Raw genomic sequence first — 25,070 nt, 5'->3', positions numbered from 1 at the left:
GTTGTAACAAGTGCCCGAATAAAAGTGCTCACCTTAACCATAAGGCATAAATCCACTTGTTATGTGTGTAGGAATTGGGGAAAGGGCATTGAAATATGTGTAACGATTTACAAGATGTTGTATTTTGTGGGCACACGTACCAGAGTTGTAGAAGTATCTGTTTAAACTCTGTGTTGAATTTAACATAATGCACTTTAAGTTGATCTTTTAAAATCTTTAATGGGGCTCCTTGGATCCATGAAATGTTAATTATAGAACACAGTGCATATACATTTGATTTGGAGCTGATATGTAATTTGCTCAATATCCTTGGGAAAGCAATACTGTGGAAAAATGTCTAATAAAAAAGCAAACCTTTAATGCATTCCAGATGTTCAAGATAGATTCTGACAACATGAATGTTAAATATCATCCACATTTTACATTAGAGCAGGGTATCCCTAAGTCTGTCCTGGGACCCCACCCGGGTGCACATTTAGTATTGTGCCCTAGCACTACACATCTGATTCAAATAATCAAAGCTTGATGAGTAGTTATTTTAATCAGCTGTGTAGTTCTAGGGTAACAAACAAAATGTGCACCCAGGGTGGGGGGGGGGGGCTCAGGACCCAGTTTGGGAAACCCTTGATTGGAGAATCATTAATTCAAGCGGTGTTAACTTCAATAAACAGATATGAGTAATCACAACTTCTTGTCCATTGTGTTGTGGAGTCCTAGTCGAGCTGTGGCCCTCATCACAGTTTCAGAGTCAGTGAAGGAGATGTACTGTAGACACAGGCAGTGCTCCCAGTCCAGACTGGGCAGGTCCTGGATCAGCCCTCTCTCTGCCAGCTTCAGCATCAGAAGGGCCTGCTTGACTGACAGCCAGTTGTGCAGAGTGGAAGGCACGTTGGCATTTACCCTGAAGAGCTCAATACGTGGACCCCAGAGTAGAGCCTGCAGGACCCCCACTACGTCTGCTATCTGTAGCCCACTACCCTCATCCTGAAGCCAGGAGGCTAGTTGGAGAAGCCCTGGTAGATATGGGGAGCTCTGGATGGCGCCATCTGAACTCTGTGTATGTTGAGAGGGAGCATTGTCAGAGAGGTACAGGCAGTACTCTAGCAACACTCCGAACTGAGACTGTATGGATGGAGGTGCATGAGCAGGCTGAAAGAGACTGGGGTCACTGTGACTGGTGTGATTGGTCAACGCCACACGAGGGGTTCCCCACTTTCTCCATAGCTCCTGAATCTCTCCTTTTATCTTTTCATTCTCCAATAACTCAATTTCTTCACTTCTTCCACTTTCTTCTGCTTTGTCTGCCTCTGTTTCCTGCCCTCTCTCCCTTGGCCATACCAGCAAGATGCCTTGAGCCTTCAGCTCAGCGCAGGTGGCTGCATTACTGCACAGGTGTTGTAACCCCAAGGCTAACTGTAGCAGCAGAATACTCAGTTGCCTTTCATACACTAATGGTTTAAAGCTCCGCAGGAACCTTCCCTCTTGTACAAAGTCTTCCAAAGTAGCCTGTGGTAAGTCTCTCTCAATTGTCACTGCATATCCCTTGAGCAATAGTGAAGCAACTGTAGGTCCATTGCTCTCCTCAGACTCCGCTTGACTTTGGTCTACCTCAATTCTGCTCTCATCTGGTGATTCTGTCCCTGTCTGATCAGACTGTGAGGAGTCTGAAGTGGTTGTGTTTTTGGTTCCAGGTTCTTTCTCCAGTGCTGGGCATGATGGGAAAGATACAATGACCTGCTGAATGTTGACATTGGGCGGCACTGAGGTAGGTTGAGACAAGGGGCCAACTTCACTGCTTACCTGGGAATGAAACCGGGGAGGAAATTAGAACAAAAAAAACCCTTTCACTTCCTTAACAAGGCTTAGTCACATTAAAAGTTGTTTTTCTCCTCTATTGTACAGTCATATATGATTAATTCACAGTCTAACAAAAGACCCCTAATCTAAAATTAGGATTCCCATTAGCTGCTGCTAAAACAGAAGCTACTCTTCCTAATGCTAATAAGCCTTTCTAAGACATGGATGTTTGCTGTTGTCTGTACAGTCTGTTGGGTTGCTCAACACCTGTTGACAGTTCAGAGGAAATGTGTCACTGGAGTCGGGGGTTGCCAAACTTGCTATATAATGGTGCAAAACATGACTGTTGCTTGAGGTAGAGCTTAGAAATGAGCCCTTTTGTTGATTATCTCTTATCTTTGGCTTTTGGCCTTATCGTGGCTTTTTACATTTGGTGCAGCTGTGTTTGCATTCTGCTTGACTTTTGCATTGTGCACATGACTCGAGTATGAATACTGCTTGAGCATGATGCATAAACTGCACAAACTTATTTACAACCACAGACAGATGCTGGCACTAAGACCGCAGTCAGTCAGCTGTATAAGGAAATAAGCAAACAGGAAACCACTCACCCAGATGTGGCGCTCCTAGTGGCCGGAGACTTTAACGCAGGGAAACTTAAATCAGTTCTGCCAGATTTCTATCAACATGTTAAATGTGCAACCAGAGGGAAAAAAATTCTAGATCACTTGTACTCCACACACAGAGACGCGCACTAAGCTCTCCCTCACCCTCCATTTGGTAAATCCGACCACAACTCCATCCTCCTGATTCCTGCTTACAAGCAGGAAAATTAAAGCAGGAAGCCCAGTGACTCTGGCTATAAAAAAGTGGTCAGATGAAGCAGATGCTAAACTACAGGACTGTTTTGCTATCACAGACTGGAACATGTTCCTGGATTCTTCCGATGGCATTGAGGAGTACACCACATCAGTCACTGGCTCTATCAATAAGTGCATCGAGGACGTCGTCCCCACAGTGACTGTATGTACATACCCCAACCAGAAGCCATGGATTACAGACAACATTCACACTGAGCTAAAGGGTAGAGCTGCCGCTTTCAAGGTGTGGGACTCTAACCTGGAAGCTTACAAGAAATGCTGCTATGCCCTGCGACGAACCATCAAACAGGCGTCAATACAGGGCTAAGATTGAATCATACTACACCGGCTCCGACGCTTGTCTTATGTGACAGGGCTTGCAAACTATTACAGACTACAAAGGGAAGCACAGCCGCGAGCTGCCCAGTGACTACCAGATGAGCTAAATCACTTCTATGCTCGCTTCGAGGCAAGCAACAATGAGGCATGCATGAGAGCATCAGCTGTTCCAGACGACTGTGTGATCACACTCTCCGTAGGCGACATGAGTAAGACCTTTAAACAGGTCAACATACACAAGGCTGCGGGGCCAGATGGATTACCAGGACGTGTGCTCCAAGCATGTGCTGACAAACTGGTAGGTGTCTTCACTGACATTTTCAACATGTCCAACATTGAGTCTGTAGCACCAACATGTTTCAAGCAGACCACCATAGTCCCTGTGCCCAAGAACACAAAGGCAACCTGCCTAAATGACTACCGACCCGTAGCACTAACGTCAGTAGCCATGAAGTGCTTTGAAAGGCTGGTAATGGCTCACATCCACACCATTATCTCAGAAACCCTAGACCCACTCCAATTTGCATACCGCCCAAACAGACCCACAGATGATGCAATCTCTATTGCATTCCACCGTGTCCTTTCCCACCTGGACAAAATAAACACTTATGTGACAATTCTATTCATTGACTACAGCTCACCGTTCAACACCATAGTACCCTCAAAGCTCATTACTAAGCTAAGGATCCTGGGACTAAACATCTCCCTCTGCAACTGGATCCGGGACTCCCTGACGGGCCGCCCCCAGGTGGTGAGGGTAGGTATCAACACATCTGCCACGCTGATCATCAACACTAGAGCCCACGAGGGGTGTGTGCTCAGTCCCCTCCTGTACTCCCTGTTCACCCACGACTGCATAGCCAGGCACGACTCCAACACCATCATTAAGTTTGCAGACAACACAACAGTGGTAGGCCTGATCACCGACAACGAAGAGACAACCTATAGGGAGGCGTCAGAGACCTGGCCGTGTGGTGCCAGAATAACAACCTGTCCCTCAACGTGACCAAGACTAAGGAAATGATTGTGGACTACAGGAAAAGGAGGACCGAGTACGCCCCCATTCTCATCGATGGGGCTGTAGTGGAGCAGTTTGAGAGCTTCAAGTTCCATGGTGTCCACATTATCAACAAACAAGAATGGTCCAAACACACCAAGACAGCCTATTACCCCTCAGGAAACCAAAAAGATTTGGCATGGGTCCTGAGATCCTCAAAAGGTTCTACAGCTGCAACATCGAGAGCATCCTGATTGGTTACATCACTGCCTGGTACAGCAATTGCTCAGCCTCTGACTGCAAGGCACTACAGAGGGTAGTGCGTACGGCCCAGTACATCACTGGGGCTAAGCTGCCTGCCATCCAGGACCTCTACACCAGGTGGTGTCAGAGGAAGGCCCTAAAAATTGTCAAAGACCCCAGCCACCCCAGTCATAGACTGTTCTCTCTACTACCGGACTGTTAAGTCTAGGACAAAAAGGCTTCTCAACAGTTTTTTACCCCCAAGCAATAAGACTCCTGAACAGGTAATCAAATGGCTACCTGGACTAATTGCATTGTGTACCCCCCCCCCCCAGCCCTTTTTTATGCTGCTGCTACTCTCTGTTTATCATATATGCACAGCCACTTTAACTATACATTCATGTACATATGTACAGTGCCTTGCGAAAGTATTTGGCCCCCTTGAACTTTGTGACCTTTTGCCACATTTCAGGCTTCAAACATAAAGATATAAAACTGTATTTTTTTGTGAAGAATCAACAACAAGTGGGACACAATCATGAAGTGGAACGACATTTATTGGATATTTCAAACTTTTTTAACAAATCAAAAACTGAAAAATTGGACGTGCAAAATTATTCAGCCCCCTTAAGTTAATACTTTGTAGCGCCACCTTTTGCTGCGATTACAGCTGTAAGTCGCTTGGGGTATGTCTCTATCAGTTTTGCACATCGAGAGACTGACATTTTTTCCCATTCCTCCTTGCAAAACAGCTCGAGCTCAGTGAGGTTGGATGGAGAGCATTTGTGAACAGCAGTTTTCAGTTCTTTCCACAGATTCTCGATTGGATTCAGGTCTGGACTTTGACTTGGCCATTCTAACACCTGGATATGTTTATTTTTGAACCATTCCATTGTAGATTTTGCTTTATGTTTTGGATCAGTGTCTTGTTGGAAGACAAATCTCCATCTCAGTCTCAGGTCTTTTGCAGACTCCATCAGGTTTTCTTTCAGAATGGTCCTGTATTTGGCTCCATCCATCTTCCCATCAATTTTAACCATCTTCCCTGTCCCTGCTGAAGAAAAGCAGGCCCAAACCATGATGCTGCCACCACCATGTTTGACAGTGGGGATGGTGTGTTCAGCTGTGTTGCTTTTACGCCAAACATAACGTTTTGCATTGTTGCCAAAAAGTTCAATTTTGGTTTCATCTGACCAGAGCACCTTCTTCCACATGTTTGGTGTGTCTCTCAGGTGGCTTGTGGCAAACTTTAAACAACACTTTTTATGGATATCTTTAAGAAATTGCTTTCTTCTTGCCACTCTTCCATAAAGGCCAGATTTGTGCAATATACGACTGATTGTTGTCCTATGGACAGAGTCTCCCACCTCAGCTGTAGATCTCTGCAGTTCATCCAGAGTGATCATGGGCCTCTTGGCTGCATCTCTGATCAGTCTTCACCTTGTATGAGCTGAAAGTTTAGAGGGACGGCCAGGTCTTGGTAGATTTGCAGTGGTCTGATACTCCTTCCAATTCAATATTATCGCTTGCACAGTGCTCCTTGGGAGGTTTAAAGCTTGGGAAATCTTTTTGTATCCAAATCCGGCTTTAAACTTCTTCACAACAGTATCTCGGACCTGCCTGGTGTGTTCCTTGTTCTTCATGATGCTCTCTGCGCTTTTAACGGACCTCTGAGACTATCACAGTGCAGGTGCATTTATACGGAGACTTGATTACACACAGGTGGATTGTATTTATCATCATTAGTCATTTAGGTCAACATTGGATCATTCAGAGATCCTCACTGAACTTCTGGAGAGAGTTTGCTGCACTGAAAGTAAAGGGGCTGAATAATTTTGCACGCCCAATTTTTCAGTTTTTGATTTGTTAAAAAAGTTTGAAATATCCAATAAATGACGTTCCACTTCATGATTGTGTCCCACTTGTTGTTGATTCTTCACAAAAAAATACAGTTTTATATCTTTATGTTTGAAGCCTGAAATGTGGCAAAAGGTCGCAAAGTTCAAGGGGGCCGAATACTTTCGCAAGGCACTGTACATACTACCTCAATTGGCCCGACCAACCAGTGCTCCCACACATTGGCTAACCAGGCTATCTGCATTGTTATCTGCATCAACCACCCTCCAACCCTTCTTTTACGCTACTGCTACTCTCTGTTCATCATATATGCATAGTCACTTTAACCATATCTACATGTACATACTACCTCAATCAGCCTGACTAACCGGTGTCTGTATGTAGCCTCGCTACTGTTATAGCCTCACTACTGTTTTTCACTGTCATTTTTTATTGTTGTTTTTATTTCTTTACTTACCTATTGTTCACCTAATACCTTTTTTTTGCACTATTGGTTAGAGCCTGTAAGTAAGCATTTCACTGTAAGGTCTTCACCTGTTGTATTCGACGCACGTGACAAATAAACTTTGATTTGATTTGGAATACTGCTTGAGCATGATGCACAAACTGGTTTACGCATAGAGTAGGCTGGGCTGGCCCTTGGCTTTTGGGGGCAGGGATAAAACATTTAAGTGGCCCCCCCTCGCGATTTCAGAGTTTTTGCTGTAGTTAATTTCCTGCAATTATATACAATTTGCCATGGGTGGAGAGAAGATTTCGCAATTTTCTAACACATTTTATGCAATTCTATAAATTGTGCCATGGGGCGGAGAAAAAAATGTGCAGTTTTACAGCGAACTTCCTGCAATTCTACAAATGTAACCATAGGGTGGAGAGATATTTGAGCAGTTTAAAACCACATTTCTGCAATTCTACACATTTTGCCATGACTTATGATATCTGAGTGAGAGTGACTAACAAAATCAACGGGGGCCCACTGGTGGTCACGGTCCCTGGGCTCGTGCCCCGTGTGCCCTGTCAGTAATAAACCATGATTACTAGCTACAAGTTTAGATAACTGGTCAGACTAATTTATAATCTAATGAAAAAAAATGAATTGTGAAACTGCACCTTGGGTATTCTACTATTCTAACTCTCAACAGAGTTCCTAAAAACATTTAAAATAATTTGGGTCGAGGGCCCCCTAGCGGCCGCTTAAATCACTAATGCCCTGAGATCATGAGCATAACCTTACCTTAGCTGCGATTATCCTCCCTGGAAACTTTGGGCTATGCAGGCTGTAGTACAGTGAACCTGCTATCTGCTTGGGCTGGTAGTTTTCACACAGTAGGAAATCTTGGGGCTGAAATGCAACAAGGCCTTCGCCAGACTCTCTCATCAGGAGAACCCCAGCCTCCATGCGCTGTTCCATACACCTCAGGAACAGTAGGTGGCGATGCTGAATACCTTGAGAAATGTCCCCTTGGTTGTAGAAACTGCTGAAGAAGTAGGTAAGCTGTTCATCAGGTGTATCGAAGTCCAGTTGAGACAGCGGCTGCAAGTTGAGAGGGCTCTTCTGGACTGGTCTTTCTTCGTCTATCTCTACATGGGGCTGAGTGCCTGCGTTGGGGACCAGCATGTAGAGAGGGTTGTCATAGTTTTGGTGACTGCAGGGTAGTGGGGAAAGGGGACACAGATAGACCCCTGGTAGGGAAAGGGTTCGAGCCAGCCTCTTCTTGGGCACTGGTGGAGGGGTGGTGCTATCTGAGAAAAACCTCTCTTGATGACAGTAAGAGGGGTCTGAAAGATAAAGGGAAATACAGAACATGTAATAGACTTTCCAGAGAAGTCATTGCCTATTTCCACGCTTTGAATCTCTATGATTATCGAGAACTTCTTTAGAATAAGGTAGAGAAATTACAGAATAGTAATACTCTGCAACAACAAAAACATTTCGGCCAATGTTTATCTCAAACTGTTGTTGGATACGTAGATTAAATATTTGACAGGAGGGGCCTCCCGGGTGGCGCAGTGGTTAAGGGCGCTGTACTGCAGCGCCAGCTGTGCCACCAGAGACTCTGGGTTCAGACGCCCAGGCTCTGTCGTAACCGGCCGTGACCGGGAGGTCCGTGGGGTGACGCACAATTGGCCTAGCGTCGTCTGGGTTAGGGAAGGGTTGGCCGGTAGGGATATCCTTGTCTCATCGCGCACCAGCGACTCCTGTGGCGGGCCGGGCGCAGTGTGCGCTAACCAAGGTTGGTTGGTTGGGTTGAGGACGCATGACTTTCAACCTTCGTCTCTCCCGAGCCCGTACGGGAGTTGTAGCGATGAGACAAGATAGTAGCTACTAAAACAATTGGATACCACGAAATTGGGGAGAAAAATGGGGTAAAATGTCAAAATAAATAAATATTTGACAAGAGCTACTGTATTCAGTTGAGCTTGTGACAAACATGTGGACACAAACGTTGTGGTTATTTATCAGCATAGGCCTGGTTTCAGGTGTCACTTCCTCCCATTCAATTCACATGAGAAAAGGGAAGCAGGACAAGGAAGGAAAATGAGAGGGTAAAATACAAGTGCTTTCTATTTAATATTTCAGCTGGGAAAAAGCAAATACCTAAAGAACTTATATCCTAATCCATTTTATAATTGAAATCTTCAGGATAATATAATACTACAGTGTCTGATAAAGGTGTGTGTTGTACTCACCATAGCGCTGGTGAATGGGACACTGGAGTGCATGGCAATCAGTGGCTGCAGAGAACACATCTGTACAGGTAGAGCCCTGGTGCTGATGGGGCCCCAATGGGCTAGAGACACTCCCATCCAACTCCAGGTCCACACTGGAACCCATACTAGAGCCTCGCGAGTAGAGACTCCTGAGCGCGCACACACACACAATCAGATTCATTAATTGATCTGCTGTCCTTTGAACTAGTTACCTAAAATAAGTGCCTACAGTACAGAAACTGCATAGCACTCAGATAGACTCTATGCAGTGTCTTGATTGTTTTTCTGACGAAGCTCACATTTAAAGGTTCAGTCGAACTGTCAAGACGCTGCATAGAGTCTGAGTGCTATGCAGTTTCTGTACTGTATGTTTTTGTTTTACCTGCGCTGTTTGATAGGCAACACTGGGGGTCCACTCTGTCTCTCTGCTCCCCGAGTTGCACAATCCATCGCTGCACAATCCATTGCCTGGTTACGGTGTCTCTCACTCAAAATAGCAGTCTGTCAAACTCAAATGGAACTTGAGGTCTCTAATATTATTGCTTAGGTTCACGTTAATATCCTCTCTCCCTCTCTTTCGTTTGCTCTCTCTCTCTTACTGTCTGTCTGTCTATCTCTGTCTCTCTTTCTTGTGAGAATGTAATTATCTGCTGTTCTGATCTTTGCAGTCTGAGGTTGGTACCGGAAAAGTAGTGCCTGTGTGAGGGCATATCAGTACTTATGCAGTAACCTCAACTACAAAATGAGGAAGAACACCAAAAAAGACACCCAACTTCACACACTCTTTTTTTTCTCTCTCACTTTCCTTTTAAGTTACATCCATCACACACTTGGTCTCTGCCCCCCTGGTACTTTGTCTTTTATGGATTGGATCTCAAATCACATTTTTCTTCTTCAATGTGCTAGCCCCCAATTGCTTTATGATGCATCTTCTTGGTCAAACACGTGTGATCAATCTAATTGCATTAGAAGGGCTGAGAGATGAGGAAATGTTGGACTGGAAAGGAGGCATGGCTGAGTCAAATAGGAATCCTGACTTAATGAGGTGGTGATTAAACAGCTCAGACATACGCTCCTTGTCAGTAGCAACCCCATCATCAACATTGAGGGACATGGGCAGCTGTGAGGAGGAGGGTTTATTCTCCAGGTCTTTCACCATTCTCCAGAACTTCTTGGGGTTAGACCCACAGAGAGAGAACGGCTATTTAAAGTAACTAACTTTGGCCTTCCAGATAGCCTGAGTGCACTTATTTCTCATTTACCTGAACGAGAGCCAGTCAGCCTGAGCATTTGTGTGCCGAGCCTTTCACCAAATGGTGTTCTTGAGGTGGAGTAACTCTGCCAGATCACGGTCAAACCAATCTTTATGGGGGTTGTCTGTTAACAATACCACTGAAAATATCAAAAAAGAAGGTCCAAGTGTCTTTGACAGAGGGCCAGGTCATGAAGGAAGGCTTGTTCATTAAAGTTTTTAAGCAAGCGTCTATGACAAATCAGGACAGGTCGTTTAACTGAGAAGCCATTACGAAAACAGTCTGTAAAACAGTGATAACTAAGGTCATTAAAGAAAACACCAGACTGATACCTAATCAGGATTATTTGTGAGGATAACATTTAAGGAGAGTAGCCTTTTCTGGGTGTTTGGAGTCATACCTTGTGGGATTGGTAATAATCTGAGAAGGATTTAGGGAGTTGTTTTAGGACTTGGTCAGGTGGTTTAAGCATGTCACAGTTTAGGTCACCTAGCAGGACAAATTCAGACTATGTGTAAGGGGCCAGGATAGACCTTAGGGCAGGTAGGGTACAGGCCAGTGCTGATGGAGGACGATAACACCCAGCAACAGTCAACAAAGAGCTATTTGAAAGCTTAATGCTTAAAACCAGCTATCAAATTGTTTGGGGACAGACTTGTTGGAGACAACAGAGCACCGAAGGCATTCTTTGGTAAAGATTGCCACTCCACCACCTTTGGAAGATCTGTCTTGACAAAAAAGGTTCTAACCAGAAAGGTTAACATCAGCGTTCAAAACACTCTTTCTTAACCACGTCTCAGTAATGACCAACACATCTGGATTAGAGCTGTGAACCCAAGCTTTCAATTGATCCATTTTAGGTAATAACCTTCTAGTGTTAACGTGCAGAAAACCCAGGCTTTTACAAGAGCAGAAATCAGTGAAGAAGATATCAGAGCACAAGTAAGAATTGGGGCTAGCAACAGTAGACGGGCCAGGGTGTACATGCACATTTCCAGTTATCATCAGCAGTAATCCAATCAGGGCACGGCAGAGGACAGGGAGAGAGTGTTGATTTTTTACGATATTTCAATGTGCATCAGATGGCAACAAGATCCTATTGTACTGCAATTTCATCAGGTAACATGAATACAAAGCTGGGGAGATGTAGTTAGAATAGGATGGGAGGCCAAGAGTTCATGTAACCAATAGAGTCTGTGTCGCGAGTGTGGGGGGAAAAAACTTCAGTCCCATGGTTGGGTAAACGATTAAGTTCATAGTCAACAAAGCACGCAAAAGTCATGGGGCAAATAGGATAAAGCACAAGAAAAAATGTTTACAGCTTGGGGCAATCCCATTGTAAGTTCAAAGAGTCACTCGCCTCAACAAGATAACTTGAGAGTAGCTCTCTATGAGTCCAATATGCTATAAAAGTCTGAGATTAAAAAAAAAAAAATAGTAGGCCTATAGTAGTTAGTGTTTCTGAGTAAGCTCACGTAATAAGCATCACGAGTTAATTCACCTACATACAATTATGATCAGTCTACAAGTCTACAGTGTGTGTACAGTGGGGCAAAAAAGTATTTAGTCAGCCACCAATTGTGCAAGTTCTCCCACTTAAAAAGATGAGAGAGGCCTGTAATTTTCATCATATGTACACTTCAACTGTGACAGAATGAGAACAAAATCCAGAAAATCACATTGTAGGAATTTTAATGAATTTATTTTCAAATTATGGTGCAAAATAAGTATTTGGTCACCTACAAACAAGCAATATGTCTGGCTCTCACAGACCTGTAACTTCTTCTTTAAGAGGCTCCTCTGTCCTCCAGTCGTTAGCTGTATTAATGGCACCTGTTTGAACTTGTTATCAGTATAAAAGACACCTGTCCACAACCTCAAACAGTCACACTCCAAACTCCACTATGGCCAAGACCAAAGAGCTGTCAAAGGACACCAGAAACAAAATTGTAGACCTGCACCAGGCTGGGAAGACTGAATCTGCAATAGGTAAGCAGCTTGGTTTGAAGAAATCAACTGTGGGAGCAATTATTAGGAAATGGAAGACATACAAGACCACTGATAATCTCCCTCGATCTGGGGCTCCACGCAAGATCTCATCCCGTGGGGTCAAAATGATCACCAGAACGGTGAGCAAAAATCCCAGAACTAGTGAATGACCTGCAGAGAGCTGGGACCAAAGTAACAAAGCCTACCATCATTAACACACTACGCCGCCAGGGACTCAAATCCTGCAGTGCCAGACGTGTCCCGCTGCTTAAGCCAGTACATGTCCAGGTCCGTCTGAAGTTTGCTAGAGAGCATTTGGATGATCCAGAAGAAGATTGGGAGAATGTCATATGGTCAGATGAAACCAAAATATAACTTTTTGGTAAAAACTAAACTCATCGTGTTTGGAGGACAAAGAATGCTGAGTTGCATCCAAAGAACACCATACCTAATGTGAAGCATGGGGGTGGAAACATCATGCTTTGGGGCTGTTTTTCTGCAAAGGGACCAGGATGACTGATCCGTGTAAAGGAAAGAATGAATGGGGCCATGTATCGTGAGATTTTGAGTGAAAACCTCCTTCCAACAGCAAGGGCATTGAAGATGAAACGTGGCTGGGTCTTTCAGCATGACAATGATCCCAAACACACCGCCCGGGCAACAAAGAGTGGCTTCGTAAGAAGCATTTCAAGGTCCTGGAGTGGCCTAGCCAGTCTCCAGATCTCAACCCCATAGAAAATCTTTGGAGGGAGTTGAAAGTCCGTGTTGCCCAGCAACAGCCCCAAAACATCACTGCTCTAGAGGAGATCTGCATAGAGGAATGGGCCAAAATACCAGCAACAGTGTGTGAAAACCTTGTGAAGACTTACAGAAAACGTTTAACCTCTGTCATTGCCAACAAAGGGCATTTAACAAAGTATTGAGATAAACATTTGTTATTGACCAAATACTTATTTTCCACCATAATTTGCAATTAAATTCATTAAAAATCCTACAATGTGATTTTCTGGATTGTCTGTCATAGTTGAAGTGTACCTATGATTAAAATTACAGGCCTCTCTCATCTTTTTAAGTGGGAGAACTTGCACAATATGTGGCTGACTAAATATTTTTTGCCCCACTGTATGTGCACTGGAGGCAAACAAAAGCTCAGGAGAGAGGGGGGAATGTGGCGGGGGCAAGCCAGGGCAGATGTCGGGGAAAAGATCGCCATGTGGGATCAAAGTAACAATGCAGCAGGTAAGGCGAGTACATTTTAACATCTTAGTAATTTAGCAGATGCTCTTATCAGAGCAATTAGGGTTAAGTGCTTTTCTCAAGGGAACATCAGCATATTTTTCACCTAGTTAGCTCGGGGATTCAAACCAGCAACCTTTACAGTTACTGGCCCAAACCTGAGGCTGAGTAGGAGAGGAGGCGTTAAACCCTACTTGGACATTCAGTCTTTGGGACGTGGAAGGTTGTTGTTGTGCAGAGAGGGATTAGAATTCATACAGTTATAATAATAGCACACTGTAGGCCTATTGGTTAGCATGAATAGATTTAAACAATAAGGTTTGTAAGTTCCTACATTTACGTAGACGCTCCTATCCAGATCGACTTACAGGAGCAATTAGGGTTAAGTGCCTTGTTCAAGGGCACATTGACAGATTTTTCACCTAGTCAGCTCAGGGATTCCAACCAGCAACCTTTCAGTTACTTGCCCAACGCTAGGCTTCCTGCTACCATACTTTCTTACTTTGCAGTAAGCATTATTCTGAATATGAATATCTTATTCCATTATATTATTGAAATATATTAGGTCAAGTGCTCTTCAGACAAAGGGTTTTTGTGATCTATTTTTAGAAGTAGGTTTCGTATTTATTCCACAGTGAGGCACAATTCCTCTTCATGATCTATGAGAGAGGAGGCATAATGAGTATCAGTAGAAGGTTGCAGAGTAAACATCATTAGGCCCTAGTGTCCTTTCTCTTAAGAGCCCCTTCATATGCTAAGAGCCACAGAGAACAGGGTATCCCTACCTCACATACAGCAGATGTTGCATCAGCACACATTGAACAACATGCACTTAAGCTTTACAGACTGTTGGACATGCTGAAATACATCATCCTTTTATGATATGTAACTTTAAATTGTCATCTGAAGCGTGTAATACACCATTGAATATATTCAGGTATCATATGTGTTGTTAATGATAGTGTATGGTGGATTAGGATTTCTGTTAAATTCAGTTGAGAGGATTAAGGTTTAGATTACGCCCCTTAAATAAAACATACAGATGTAAGGCTAGCCATAGCGGGGATCTACAGTATAGTATTCTGGATTTCATGAGATATTGAACTGTCTTTAGAGGAGAATGTTTATGAAAGGATCAGCTTTCATATTCATACAAATGTTTCAATGAGGAGGTGGAGGATGAGCCTGAGGAGATGGTTCATAGCATCTCCTCCTTTGGTGCTGATTCAGTCTGTGAGATACTATATTCTATGGACAGGCGTTGGACAGGAGGGGAGAACGCTTGTAGGTGAAGGGGTCTGAGATGGTCCAGTGGGCTTTTCGCTCAGGTGAAGACCCAAATCTGGATGATGACGTTGATGTAGAGAGTGAAGAGGATGGTAAAATACATAAACAGCAGGTGTCCACTTCAGGGCCCCCAAAGCCTTCCTATGCCTCCTCTCCATCATCGCTGTGGGAATGGTGAAGACTGGGAATTGTAAACTGGAACTCCCAAGAGAGCGCATGCTGGAGCGCAACTGTGCCTGCACAGTGTGGAGAAATCCCACATTTCTGCAGCATTAAAGTGTTTTGTGCTACTGCCAATAGTTCCAATGCTGATGGTGCTGTCATGTTTCTCTTTGTTGTGGCTGTTGTTTGTGTGCGTGTGTGTGTGTGTAGGCTAGCCTATGTGTCTCTCTCTCTCTCCCTTTCAGCAGTGCTATTCGTTTGTGTCTTGGGTAGGTTAGATTGGTCTGGAGAGAAAACAGTGGGGCTTTATACCTGTGACTCCCCCTGGAGTACCGTTGGTGCTTTCAAGACAACTATTTGGGGGAAAAACGAGGTCAAATCATGACATCAGTGATCTTCCGGTCGGAAACTCGGTCCATCGAAAAATGCCAGAGTTTCCGACTTTTAATTACGAGTTGGAAGACCGTCCAAAACGATTTTCGCAGTCGGCGCTTGTTTTTTTGTCTTCGACTTCCCAGTTGTTTTGAACGTGGCAAGTGCGTGCGTAAATGTGACGTGTCTGCCTAGTGGCGGAAGCTCTAACCAAGTTTGGTTATCCCTGTTCAGATGGATGGACACCATAAAATAAAATAAACACCTTACTGTTTACAAAATAAAACAAAACAAAGCAATAATTTCCCTTGTAAATATTATAATTAGTAGTTGTCATTTTCGTTCAGTTTATTCTATTTATTCAATTCTCACTTTCAATAACATTAGGCTGTGTTTACACAGGCAGCCAAATCGGATTATTATTCCACTAATTGTTATTTTGACCAGACAGATCAGTTATTTTGCTACTAATTGGGCAAAAGATGAGAACTGGGCTGCCTTGCCTGTGTAATGCTGTGTTCATGTGCTAGTCGTAACTCTGAAATGTCCGACTTGCTAACTGGTTACCTAGTTATACACATGCCGCATTCAACGAGTTAGCAAGTCTGACATTTCTGAGTTTAGTTCCGAATAGCATATGAACTAGTCACATTTTGCCTACCGAATGTGACAGGCTATTGTCGGCCTATCTGATGTTGGCCCATACCTTTCTACAGATGCTGCCATAATTCATAATTTCGCTAATTAGTGATTCGATAAATGGTCACAGTTAGCCTAATTGTTTGTGTGGGGTGATTGGCTCATCTTCTGCTATTCCGGGGTTCATAAGAACACTGATCACATACCGCTGTTATCAGCTTCCTTCCAATCTATCGCCACATTGATCAGTATGACCTCTGAATGTAGCGTCGCCATCGAACAGGACAACGACGGTGTTGAGGTAATATGGGCAAATTATGTTTGTACTCCGATGAACTTGACGGCAACTTTTATTGTTGAGGTTGTTTAACTTGCTAACACCTTGAGCTCTTTGCGGCGGGAAACTTTGAACGCCTGCTAGCTTCTGTTGCATCTGTCATCACAAGTGGCTGCACACTAACGAAATGCTCTGGGACACTCCTTTCACGACACAAGTGACTTTCGTAGCATGTTAGGACAGCATTTTCGCGAACTTATTTCCTGACCTACGTTAATTGTCCTAGCCTGCTATGAAAGTACATTTCATATCGAAGTGTTTCATCAATGCGCTAACTAGCCATCTGTCTGCACACCTTGATATTTTATGTTTACCTTGTGGCTTGTTTTTTTTAAATTTTATATATATATATATATATATATATATATATATATATATATATATATATATATATATATATATAAAAATAAACTGACCCATTTTTACCTTCACAGGACAAAGTTGTGGTGAAGAGAGACAGTGTGTTAACCACTGTATTCTGTCGCCTGTCACAGTTTTGGCCTGTCAGACTAGCGGTAAGCATGTTCCCCAAGCTTCATTTATCTTCACTGGTTAGTTTGAATTTTACATGTTGGACATGGGATGGTTGCGTTTCAGTAGTTTGTGTCCATAATTGGCCTCCATAAATGTGCCACCATATTAATCCCACAAGCACCTGTCCTCACTTTGCATCTGTCTTGGATATGTGAATTATGGCTTTTAAAGCTCAGTGATTATACTTCCTGTCTGCAGATGCGTGCTCTCCGTGGGTTTTGGTGGCTGTTGGGTTTCTCCCCTTCAGATGAGGCTTTTGTTCCTCCAGAAGAGGATGACAATCCTAGTCCAGCCCGCCACTGTCTAGCAGGCCGCAAGCGTCTGCGTCGAGCCACACGCATCCTGTTGGCCATCCTGCCTCGCCGTCTGCAGAGCGCCCTGGGCTACCCTGTGTGCACCAGCATCGGCTGTGCTGTATCCCCAGGCATGTATAGTCATGGTTTCTATATACAGCATTGAGACATGTGCTTGAAATGGTATGGGGGAATTCTACTATTCATTTGGGTTGTGTTTCAGAGGTGCTTTGCTCCCCCACTAAGCTCTGTGGGAAAGGCAACAAGAGGAAGCAGGATGACATTGATGACGATGAGGAGCAGCAGACCTGGGTCGAGGCACTCTCTCAGGAACTAGAGGATGAGGAGCCTTCTGTTGATCCTGACTATGAGGTGGGTTCTCCTGTTATGGTTTCCTTTGAATAGGCCTAACCCTTCATCTCACATGAGTAGTATATGGTCTCTAAAATGCATGCACGCATTAAACTCATTTCTTCAGTTTCCTGTGGCACGTTGATTTGATACTTGACTATCCAGACCTTTCTTTTTTTTGACAGCTGAGTGCAGTGGATACTGACAGTGAGGAGTATAACTCTCAAAATGACACAGAAAGTGACATTGATGTTTCAGGGAAGGTTGTGATCGATGACCTTAAAACGGTACAGAGTGAGCATCTCGTTGGCATTGCCTTTCATCATTCTGCAAGTACTCCGACTATAGAAGATTGGCATTGAATCTAGTTGTCTTTTTGCCTTGTTTGCAGAATGTTCCTCAGACGGCATAGTGGAAGGTGGCATTTCAGGTACATCTGGTATGACAAACATTTACTTTTTTTTTTTTAACATGCATGAGGGTCAACCTATTTGTAATCCTGGTATGATGTTTGACTATTTATATTGATTATGTCTTCTATGGCCCACTTGTAAATTGACACTACTATTTATTGGTCCTTAGGTGCGCCGCCTTCAGTTTTATCACCACCTGTAAGCCTCCAGTGCCAGTATTCACTTTTTGCTTGTTTGTAATTTACTAAATAAAACATTCATCTTTATGTGCAGGTTTATTGTGCTTAGTAGCTTCAGACATGCAGTGTAATAACTGACCAGGAGATGGCAATACTAGATTCTTGTTTTATCCTTGAAACATCTAGCAGTGTTGACAAGTGGATGATTTGATGGTTGTCACCCTATGTATGGAAACATAAGAGGTTCATGGTTAACACCTGTACAGTGAGTTGCTGCTTGACCCCCTAAGTCTCTGTCAAGTAAGATCCCAGTTGAGCTGCAGGAATGGACTTGTACACTGACTAAGGCCTGTTCCATTCAGTCTACTTACACGTGCATATTAAAACGTACATGTACTTGGTGACTTTGTAGCCTCATCTCAACCAGTTTATATTTCCAATGGCTATATAATTGCAAATGTCTGTGGCTAGTTTCTAGGTTGGCTGTCAGAACTGTTCAGTGCATGTAATCATGCCACTACCACCCATAGGTTAAAGACTCCACTCATTATGCTGACCTCTACTTTGACAATCTACTGTGCATTCATACCTTTGCCCATCACCTTTTACGCTTTGAATATTCATGATGCTAAACCGAAGGAGCTAAACTGCTTTGTGTCCCTGCTAAAATACAAGCTTGGTTAGCTAAGAAAGTATCCCACAGTCTCTGAGGAAAGCCACATGGCTCTGTGGTACTTGTCTGACAGGACAGAGGGGGTCAGTAAAGGGCACATGCCCATCCAGGGTGCCACACTCTAGGCTGAAGAGGACTGTGGTCAATGCAAAAGGAGGGTAGGAGGTGTAGAGCACCTGAAGCCCCTTCAATGTATTCCAGGTGCTTGCCCGTTTCATCTGTTCGCCGACTCTAGTGGGTTAGTCTTCGTTCTGTCTAATCAAACATGAGCTGTGAGTGCACACGTAACATGCAATATGAAACCGAGAACCAAATTTGTATTCAACTTAGTTACTAGTGAAATGTAGACTGTAGGTTTGACAGAACCTTTTAGATTGCCTCACTAAGGCTCCCCCCCCCCCCCCCCCCCCCCCCAAGTGATCTTCAAAATAGAGCTAGACATGACCTTGAGAATTGGAATGAATTAAAAGCTGTTTTTTTTTGGATGTGGGTAGGAAGAGGATGGTGGGGTTGCTGCTGCGAGCAATGCGTGCTAAACACAAAGCAGATGTTGCTGGTCCCTGGGGATTCCCTTGGCTCTCTGGGTGTTTGCAGGAGAGCCTGCTCAGTCTTGGGCTCCACCTGTGCTTCTAGTCAGCTATGGAGTCTGCATGGCTTTACACCACCAGCACTCTCACCCTGCCTTTCAACTGCAATGTGCTTTGAAACAGCACTGGGAAGGGTCATGTGTGAAAGTCCATGCATAGTATCAGCTGTGCAAGGTTGTGGGCAATTTTTGTGTGCTTTTGTGACACTTTGTCCCTCTAATGACATGCAGTGTCAAGGATAATCAGTTTGCCGTGGTGTTGTCTTACATGAGCCAGATGCCCACACTAACCTCCATACAGTATGCTTAATGTAGAGGCACTGTTCAGGCCCCCTGTAACTTGGCACAGCACACTGCAGCCATTCACCTTGACTGAATGACAGCAGGTGCTACCTGCTCCCCATGCACTCTGACCTGTAGGATATCTGCTGGATTACAATGTGACTCTGTCAGGCCACAAAGGTCCTGGTACTTACTCTCCCTGTCTCACTATTTTGGTCTTTCCCTATGCCTCACACACACAGGGCTTTACCTCCCCCTAATGACCAGCAGTCCCCTTGGATTTAAGCAGCCATCCATCATCTGTGTGACTGCTTTATTGGGTGCATGTAAGGAGGGACAGAGACCGTCTTCCCTAAGTACACGGGCCAGAGGCTAGGAATGGCACTGGCTGGATAAAAAGGACCGGGATAAATGCAGAGAATTCACATTTTCGGCCATCAATGTTGATTTAAGTGCACTTGCGTGATGGGACCCTCCAGAGATGACTAGCACGGTTACCTAAGGGCCCTGTCACTCACAATCAGGCCACCAAAGATGGCGGTGCCCTTGATTTAATCCCAGTCTCCCTTATTCCAGCTAGAGAAACTGTAATGAAATCCAAACAAAATCATCTGGATCCACTGAAGGCCATTAGACTGTCTGGGTTTGGTTTAGCCACGTGCTCCTAGTGGCTATCATACCTTCAAACAGGAATAAAAGGTCTAGTTGTACTTTCAGTCCTGAAAGTAGCTGGTCCAATGTAGTCAGTAACACCTTTCCTCCTCAGCCTGACTCCGTGATCATAAGAGGACACTGCACCTGCTGCACACATTCCAGACTGAGATTATTTCAAGTTGATGAGTGAAGTATGAATGCATGGATAATGTCTAAACTGTCTGTTTTGAAGGGCTGAGCAGTAGCACACACTCAAACTCAGTTTGAGAGTGGAGATGGCTTGTAAAGTCCCTGTATTTCCCAATTAGGGCCAGATGGCCTGTTATTGTCATTTGCTTGAGTGGAGGACAGACTCTTTGATTCAGTATGCCCATAACACCTGCAGTTACATGTCATTTTGATTACATCATGCTGATTTTATCATTACAATTTATGACATGTTGCTGTTTTTTTATTCCATGTACATTTAACCTGGTGTAAAAGAAAAAAGTACCTCCTTAAACAATTACTTTCTGTTTCATTCTTTTAGAATTTTCACCGTGAATAATGTATAGAGACCTCATTTGCTTGTAGCTTACAACTTCTGGCCTCTGGATCCAAACACCAAAATAGCTCCTATTAATCTGATGGCCAATTACAGCCATTTTAAAACTGCGTTTAGACAGGCTTTTCTGGGTTTACACTGATTAACATACGCAGCACCACACAGAGTGCAATCCAATTGTCCAATTAGTTACTAGATTACAATTTCATACTATATATGCCCCTTGCTTATGGATTAGTGATTTGAAGGTGCTCCTCACTCCAGAATGCATTACAGAAAGATGAAGGGAGAGCCGGGTAGAGATGCATCATCCAGAAGATCTCATTCCCTCACTTTAATTATTTTTCTTCCCATAATAGAATATGATTAATTGATGTGCAATGTGACAGCCCGGTGTAGGATGCTAGTAATGCAGTATTAATGGGGTGGATACTGATGTCGATAGCCTGTCAGTTTATGACCATTTGTCATGAAGTGCCATATTCCTCAGTCTACGGGGTCTATGCAATATAAACAAAGGTAATGCAATGCCTGTGGGGTATTCTAGAACTCAAGCTCAATCTACTCAGGGTTTTCCGAAGTTAGACAGCTTCAGTTAGCTTCATATCCCAGCTCAGGGTGCAGCCGTACTACGACGGTGGAAATTGCTAGTCCGCCTGCCGCTCACTCTAGCAAACTTGTAACTGCGCGTGCATGTCACACGTGGCTAGTCGAACGCCGAACTCTTCATTGAGACAATGCTGAAACATCAATCCATGGGCGTGTCACCTTGTTTTTCTTGGGCACTGGGATGATGGTGGTCTCCTTGAAGCAGGTGATGATTACAGCCTAGGACTTGAACTGGTGCCTTAATGTGCCTGAACTGGACTGACCACCTGCTCTGATTCTCTGCACCTTTACAACACATGCATACACACATTCATGCTACACAGACACATTAATGCTACACACACACACATCACAACTGCTGCTACCAGACTCATATTATGATTGCTAAATACTGTGCATTTTTAAAACTAGCCCCCCAATTCCCCCTTCCCAAAACACTTAAATATTGCACTATACATTTTTCCTTCCTGTATTAGACTTATGCTAAAATATTTATTCTACTGAGCTATTTACTTTGTATTTTTATATTTTATTATTTCTTATTGTTGTTGGAACCTGCCAGTAAGCATTTAGTTGGATGGTGTTTACCATGTGTATCACATACATACGACTAATGAAACCTGAAACCCCTGTTCTGTCTGTGCACAGGAGGTAGAACTGGCCATTTCCCAGTTGCCTGAGCGATGCTGGGAGACAATCGATTAAATGATTCAACTCATGACAAATATGGATTTCCCCTGTGGCCCTGTACACACAAAGTACACACAGTGACAGCCCAAAGTTTTGTGTTTGAGATGAGAGCATCGCCTTAGTTTTATCTGATGGAGCTGGGGGAGAGCATGTGGAGGAGTGGAGTGTTACACTCATGTTTCAATAACCTCATCGAGAGCTGGTTTTCACTGCCCTAGGGTCTGGAGATGAGATTTCTGATTGGTCTGCCAACAGGAAATTAAACTTGGATGATGTGAGATTTATGTGAGGATGTTTCTCTGTGAAGCAAGCAGAAACAGCTTCTGTTTCTGACAATCATTTCAAAGGAAGGCCTCTGCCATCGGAAAATGAAATATTCCACAGCCTTATTGCTTTGTAGCTTAGATCTCCTTTGATAATTTGTTCACCAAAAGACTTGTGTGTTTAAGTTTTCATCCTGCCCTGCTTTGGCTAGCAGTTGACATAATAACAGCTATTTATTTCATTGTGCAGCCAAGAGAGAATTCATGGCTCCCTAAAAGCGTGATGGATATACTCTGGAAGGCCAAGACAATCTGTTATCTCTATGCTTGTGTGCTCCCAATATTGGTATTTGTCATCTTGAATATAATTAATGCTCTGCCAGTCATGCTATTTGTTTCGGAATGGGAAAATTATGACAGATACTAAGACTTAAACTACAGACTTCAGAACCAGGGACCTATCTGAGTGTAGCATTGTGTTTTTGAAGCACAGTGGACCATAGAGAGACAGAAGGAGGAGTTTGAGGTATCAGACTGGCTTTTTCTGTACTCTGACTCCAAGCAGCTACTTTCATGTTTGTTTTCCTTTTTCTTCTATTAAATGTAGTATTCTGAGGTTGGTGTCATTCAGAGCACTGTGCTATGACAATACAATAGCTGATATAAACTATACACTGAGTGTACAAAACATTAAGAATGCTCTTTCCATGACATAGACTGACAAGATGAAGCCACGTGAAAGCTATGATCCCTTATTGATGTCACTTGTTAAATCCACTTCAATCGGTTTAGATGAAGGGGAGGAGACAGGTTAAAGAAGGATTTTTAAGCCTTGAGACAATTGAGACATGGATTGTGTATGTGTGCCATTCAGAGGGTGAATGGGCAAGACAAAATATTTGAGTGCCTTTGAACGAGGATATGGTAGGTGCCAGGCGCACCTGTTTGTGTCAAGAACTGCAGCTCTACTCGGTATTTCATACAGTTTCCCGTATGTATGGGGGTGCAACTCAGTATTAGGAATGTGATTTTATTGTCTTGTACACTGTGTATATAAACTAGAAACACAAAGCTGTCTTGCCCAAGGTGTTATTATGTATAGCAATGCCCACAGCAATACCAAAGCAGACATTGAAAAGTGATTTAGTTGTGCTTTTGGATGATGTGAGAATAGTGTGGACCTGAGCCAGCAACCCTCTGCTGAATGCCACACCACCTCATCTCTTCTCATGGCTTGGCTGCAGCACTAACAGGCTTAAATTAAATGTAGCAGTGGTCAGCACACTCTACAGTACACATTCTCTCACAAAAAAAGCCAGTCAGGGATATTGCATGTGAGTGCACATGTGTGAGTGCATGGGAGCATGTGCATTTGTGTGAGGACAAGTGCACGGTACGGTACATGCATGGGTGTGTGTATCAGCGTATATCCATAGAGAGAAAGTAAGCATTCTGCAAGTGAGATGGTTTCTCATTCTCATGAATCCTACTTAATAAACCCTCTTAAGGATCGTCCCCTTTTTTTAAATTTTCGGCTAAAATGACATACCCAAATCTAACTGCCTGTAGCTCAGGCCCTGAAGCAAGGATATGCATTTTCTTGGTACCATTTGAAAGGAAACACTTTGAAGTTTGTGGAAATGTGAAAGGAATGTAGGAGAATATAACATGAGATCTGGTAAAAGATAATACAAAGAAAAAGTTTCTGTCTTTTTTTGTACCATCTTCGAAATGCAAGAGAAAGGCCATAATTTACTATTCCAGCCCAGGTGCAATTTTGATATTGGCCACTAGGTGGCAGCAGTGTATGTCCACATTTTTAGTCTGATCCAATAAACCATTGAATTTCTGTTAAATTTTGTATCAGTACTCCCTAAATGTGTCTAATTTGTTTATTAATAACTTTTCATGTTCGAAACTGTGCACTCTCCTCAAACAATAGCATGGTATTATTCCACTATAATAGCTACTGTAAATTGCATAGTGCAGTTATATTAACAAGAATGTAAGCTTTCTGCCAATATCAGATATGTCTATGTCCTGGGAAATATTCTTGTTACTTTCAAACTCATGCTAATCGCATTAGCCTACGGTAGCTCAACCGTACCGCAGGGGACCCACCAATCCTGAAGAAGTTTTAATGTAATATAAAAACCAATTTCAGCGCTGTACACCCAGTGATACCATTGCTCTAGTAAATGCAGATTGTAGAGCGTGTCTTCTTTGTGTCCGTCTGATTGGTTTGTATTGTATCAGCCTCAGTCATTTGGTAGTAGTATTATGTGAAATCATGTGAATTCCTGTCCTCGTGTGAAATCCTCCTGTAAAACACAGAGAAATTAGAGTCGCTGACGCTTTCTAATCCACCCACCATCCTCTTGTCTCGGCTCTGCCTCAATCTGCATACTGTGTGGGTGGCCATTGTGTGGCCTCGCTGATCCATGTAAATCGTTACATTACTCTCAGGTAGATTTTCACACAGCCAGACACACACACACACTAGGAGCCATAATCAAGGTGATACATTTCTATTACAAAACAGAGAACATGCATATTTAGCCTTAAATATCATAGGCTAAGGATATCTAATGCAGTACATATAGATAGCCTGTGTTCTAAGAGCACATTGGAATTTCAAATGATTCATTTCCCAAACACATTGAGCACAATTATTTATGTTGTTTCTGTTTTACATGTTCTGAGGCACTCACACCACCATGGGCTGAGGCTTGTAAGATGCCATTGCTGTTTAGGGCAGGTAGCCTAGTGGTTAGAGCTTTGGGCCAGTCACCAAAAGGTTGCTAGATCGAATCCCCGAGCTGACAAGGTAAAAATCTGTTCTACTGCCCCTGAACAAGGCAGTTAACCCACTGTTCGTCATTGTAAATAGGCCGTCATTGTAAATAAGAATTTGTTACA

At 43.4% G+C, this 25,070-nt stretch overlaps 2 protein-coding genes across 7 annotated transcripts; one reads left to right on the top strand and one right to left on the bottom strand.

Annotated features, from left to right (window-relative positions):
• Positions 1-4: 4 nt before the first annotated feature.
• Positions 5-9,548, bottom strand: peak3 (PEAK family member 3). The gene is made up of 4 exons (XM_021603827.2): positions 9,188-9,548; positions 8,785-8,954; positions 7,328-7,872; positions 5-1,800 (listed from the first exon to the last, which is right to left on the bottom strand). The coding sequence occupies exons 1-4, from the start codon at positions 9,268-9,270 to the stop codon at positions 682-684; spliced, it is 1,917 nt and encodes a 638-aa protein (XP_021459502.2). The 5' UTR covers positions 9,271-9,548; the 3' UTR covers positions 5-681.
• Positions 9,549-15,656: 6,108 nt separating this feature from the next.
• org (oogenesis-related gene) lies at positions 15,657-17,943 on the top strand. 6 transcript variants are annotated; one of them, XM_021603823.2, is made up of 7 exons: positions 15,657-16,044; positions 16,515-16,595; positions 16,813-17,038; positions 17,131-17,279; positions 17,444-17,552; positions 17,650-17,697; positions 17,841-17,943. In XM_021603823.2, exons 1-7 carry the CDS (start codon positions 15,994-15,996, stop codon positions 17,909-17,911), a joined length of 735 nt encoding a protein of 244 aa, XP_021459498.2. In that variant the 5' UTR covers positions 15,657-15,993; the 3' UTR covers positions 17,912-17,943. The 6 variants fall into 6 exon arrangements, with proteins under 6 accessions (XP_021459498.2, XP_021459501.2, XP_021459499.2 ...); XM_021603826.2 differs by having other exon boundaries at positions 17,444-17,545; positions 17,841-17,939; XM_021603824.2 differs by having other exon boundaries at positions 17,650-17,688; positions 17,841-17,937.
• Positions 17,944-25,070: the final 7,127 nt, after the last annotated feature.

The sequence above is a fragment of the Oncorhynchus mykiss genome, chromosome 5 (assembly GCF_013265735.2).
Source record: "Oncorhynchus mykiss isolate Arlee chromosome 5, USDA_OmykA_1.1, whole genome shotgun sequence".
Classification (NCBI taxonomy): Eukaryota; Metazoa; Chordata; class Actinopteri; order Salmoniformes; family Salmonidae; genus Oncorhynchus; species Oncorhynchus mykiss.
Note: the sequence above shows the minus strand (reverse complement) of the source record. Positions and strands in the feature narration are given on the sequence as shown.

Bases quoted from the DNA above. Each gene is read 5' to 3' on its own strand.
- peak3 (XM_021603827.2), bottom strand. From the start codon at position 9,270: ATGGATTGTGCAGCGATGGATTGTGCAACTCGGGGAGCAGAGAGACAG. The intron at 7,873-8,784 runs GTGAGTACAACA...TTTATCTTTCAG, and splicing joins TCCCATTCACCAGCGCTATG to ACCCCTCTTACTGTCATCAA. The intron at 1,801-7,327 runs GTAAGGTTATGC...TTTCATTCCCAG, and splicing joins GGAGGATAATCGCAGCTAAG to GTAAGCAGTGAAGTTGGCCC.
- org (XM_021603823.2), top strand. From the start codon at position 15,994: ATGACCTCTGAATGTAGCGTCGCCATCGAACAGGACAACGACGGTGTT. The intron at 17,039-17,130 runs GCATGTATAGTC...GTTGTGTTTCAG, and splicing joins CGGCTGTGCTGTATCCCCAG to AGGTGCTTTGCTCCCCCACT. The intron at 17,280-17,443 runs GTGGGTTCTCCT...TTTTTTTGACAG, and splicing joins CTGTTGATCCTGACTATGAG to CTGAGTGCAGTGGATACTGA.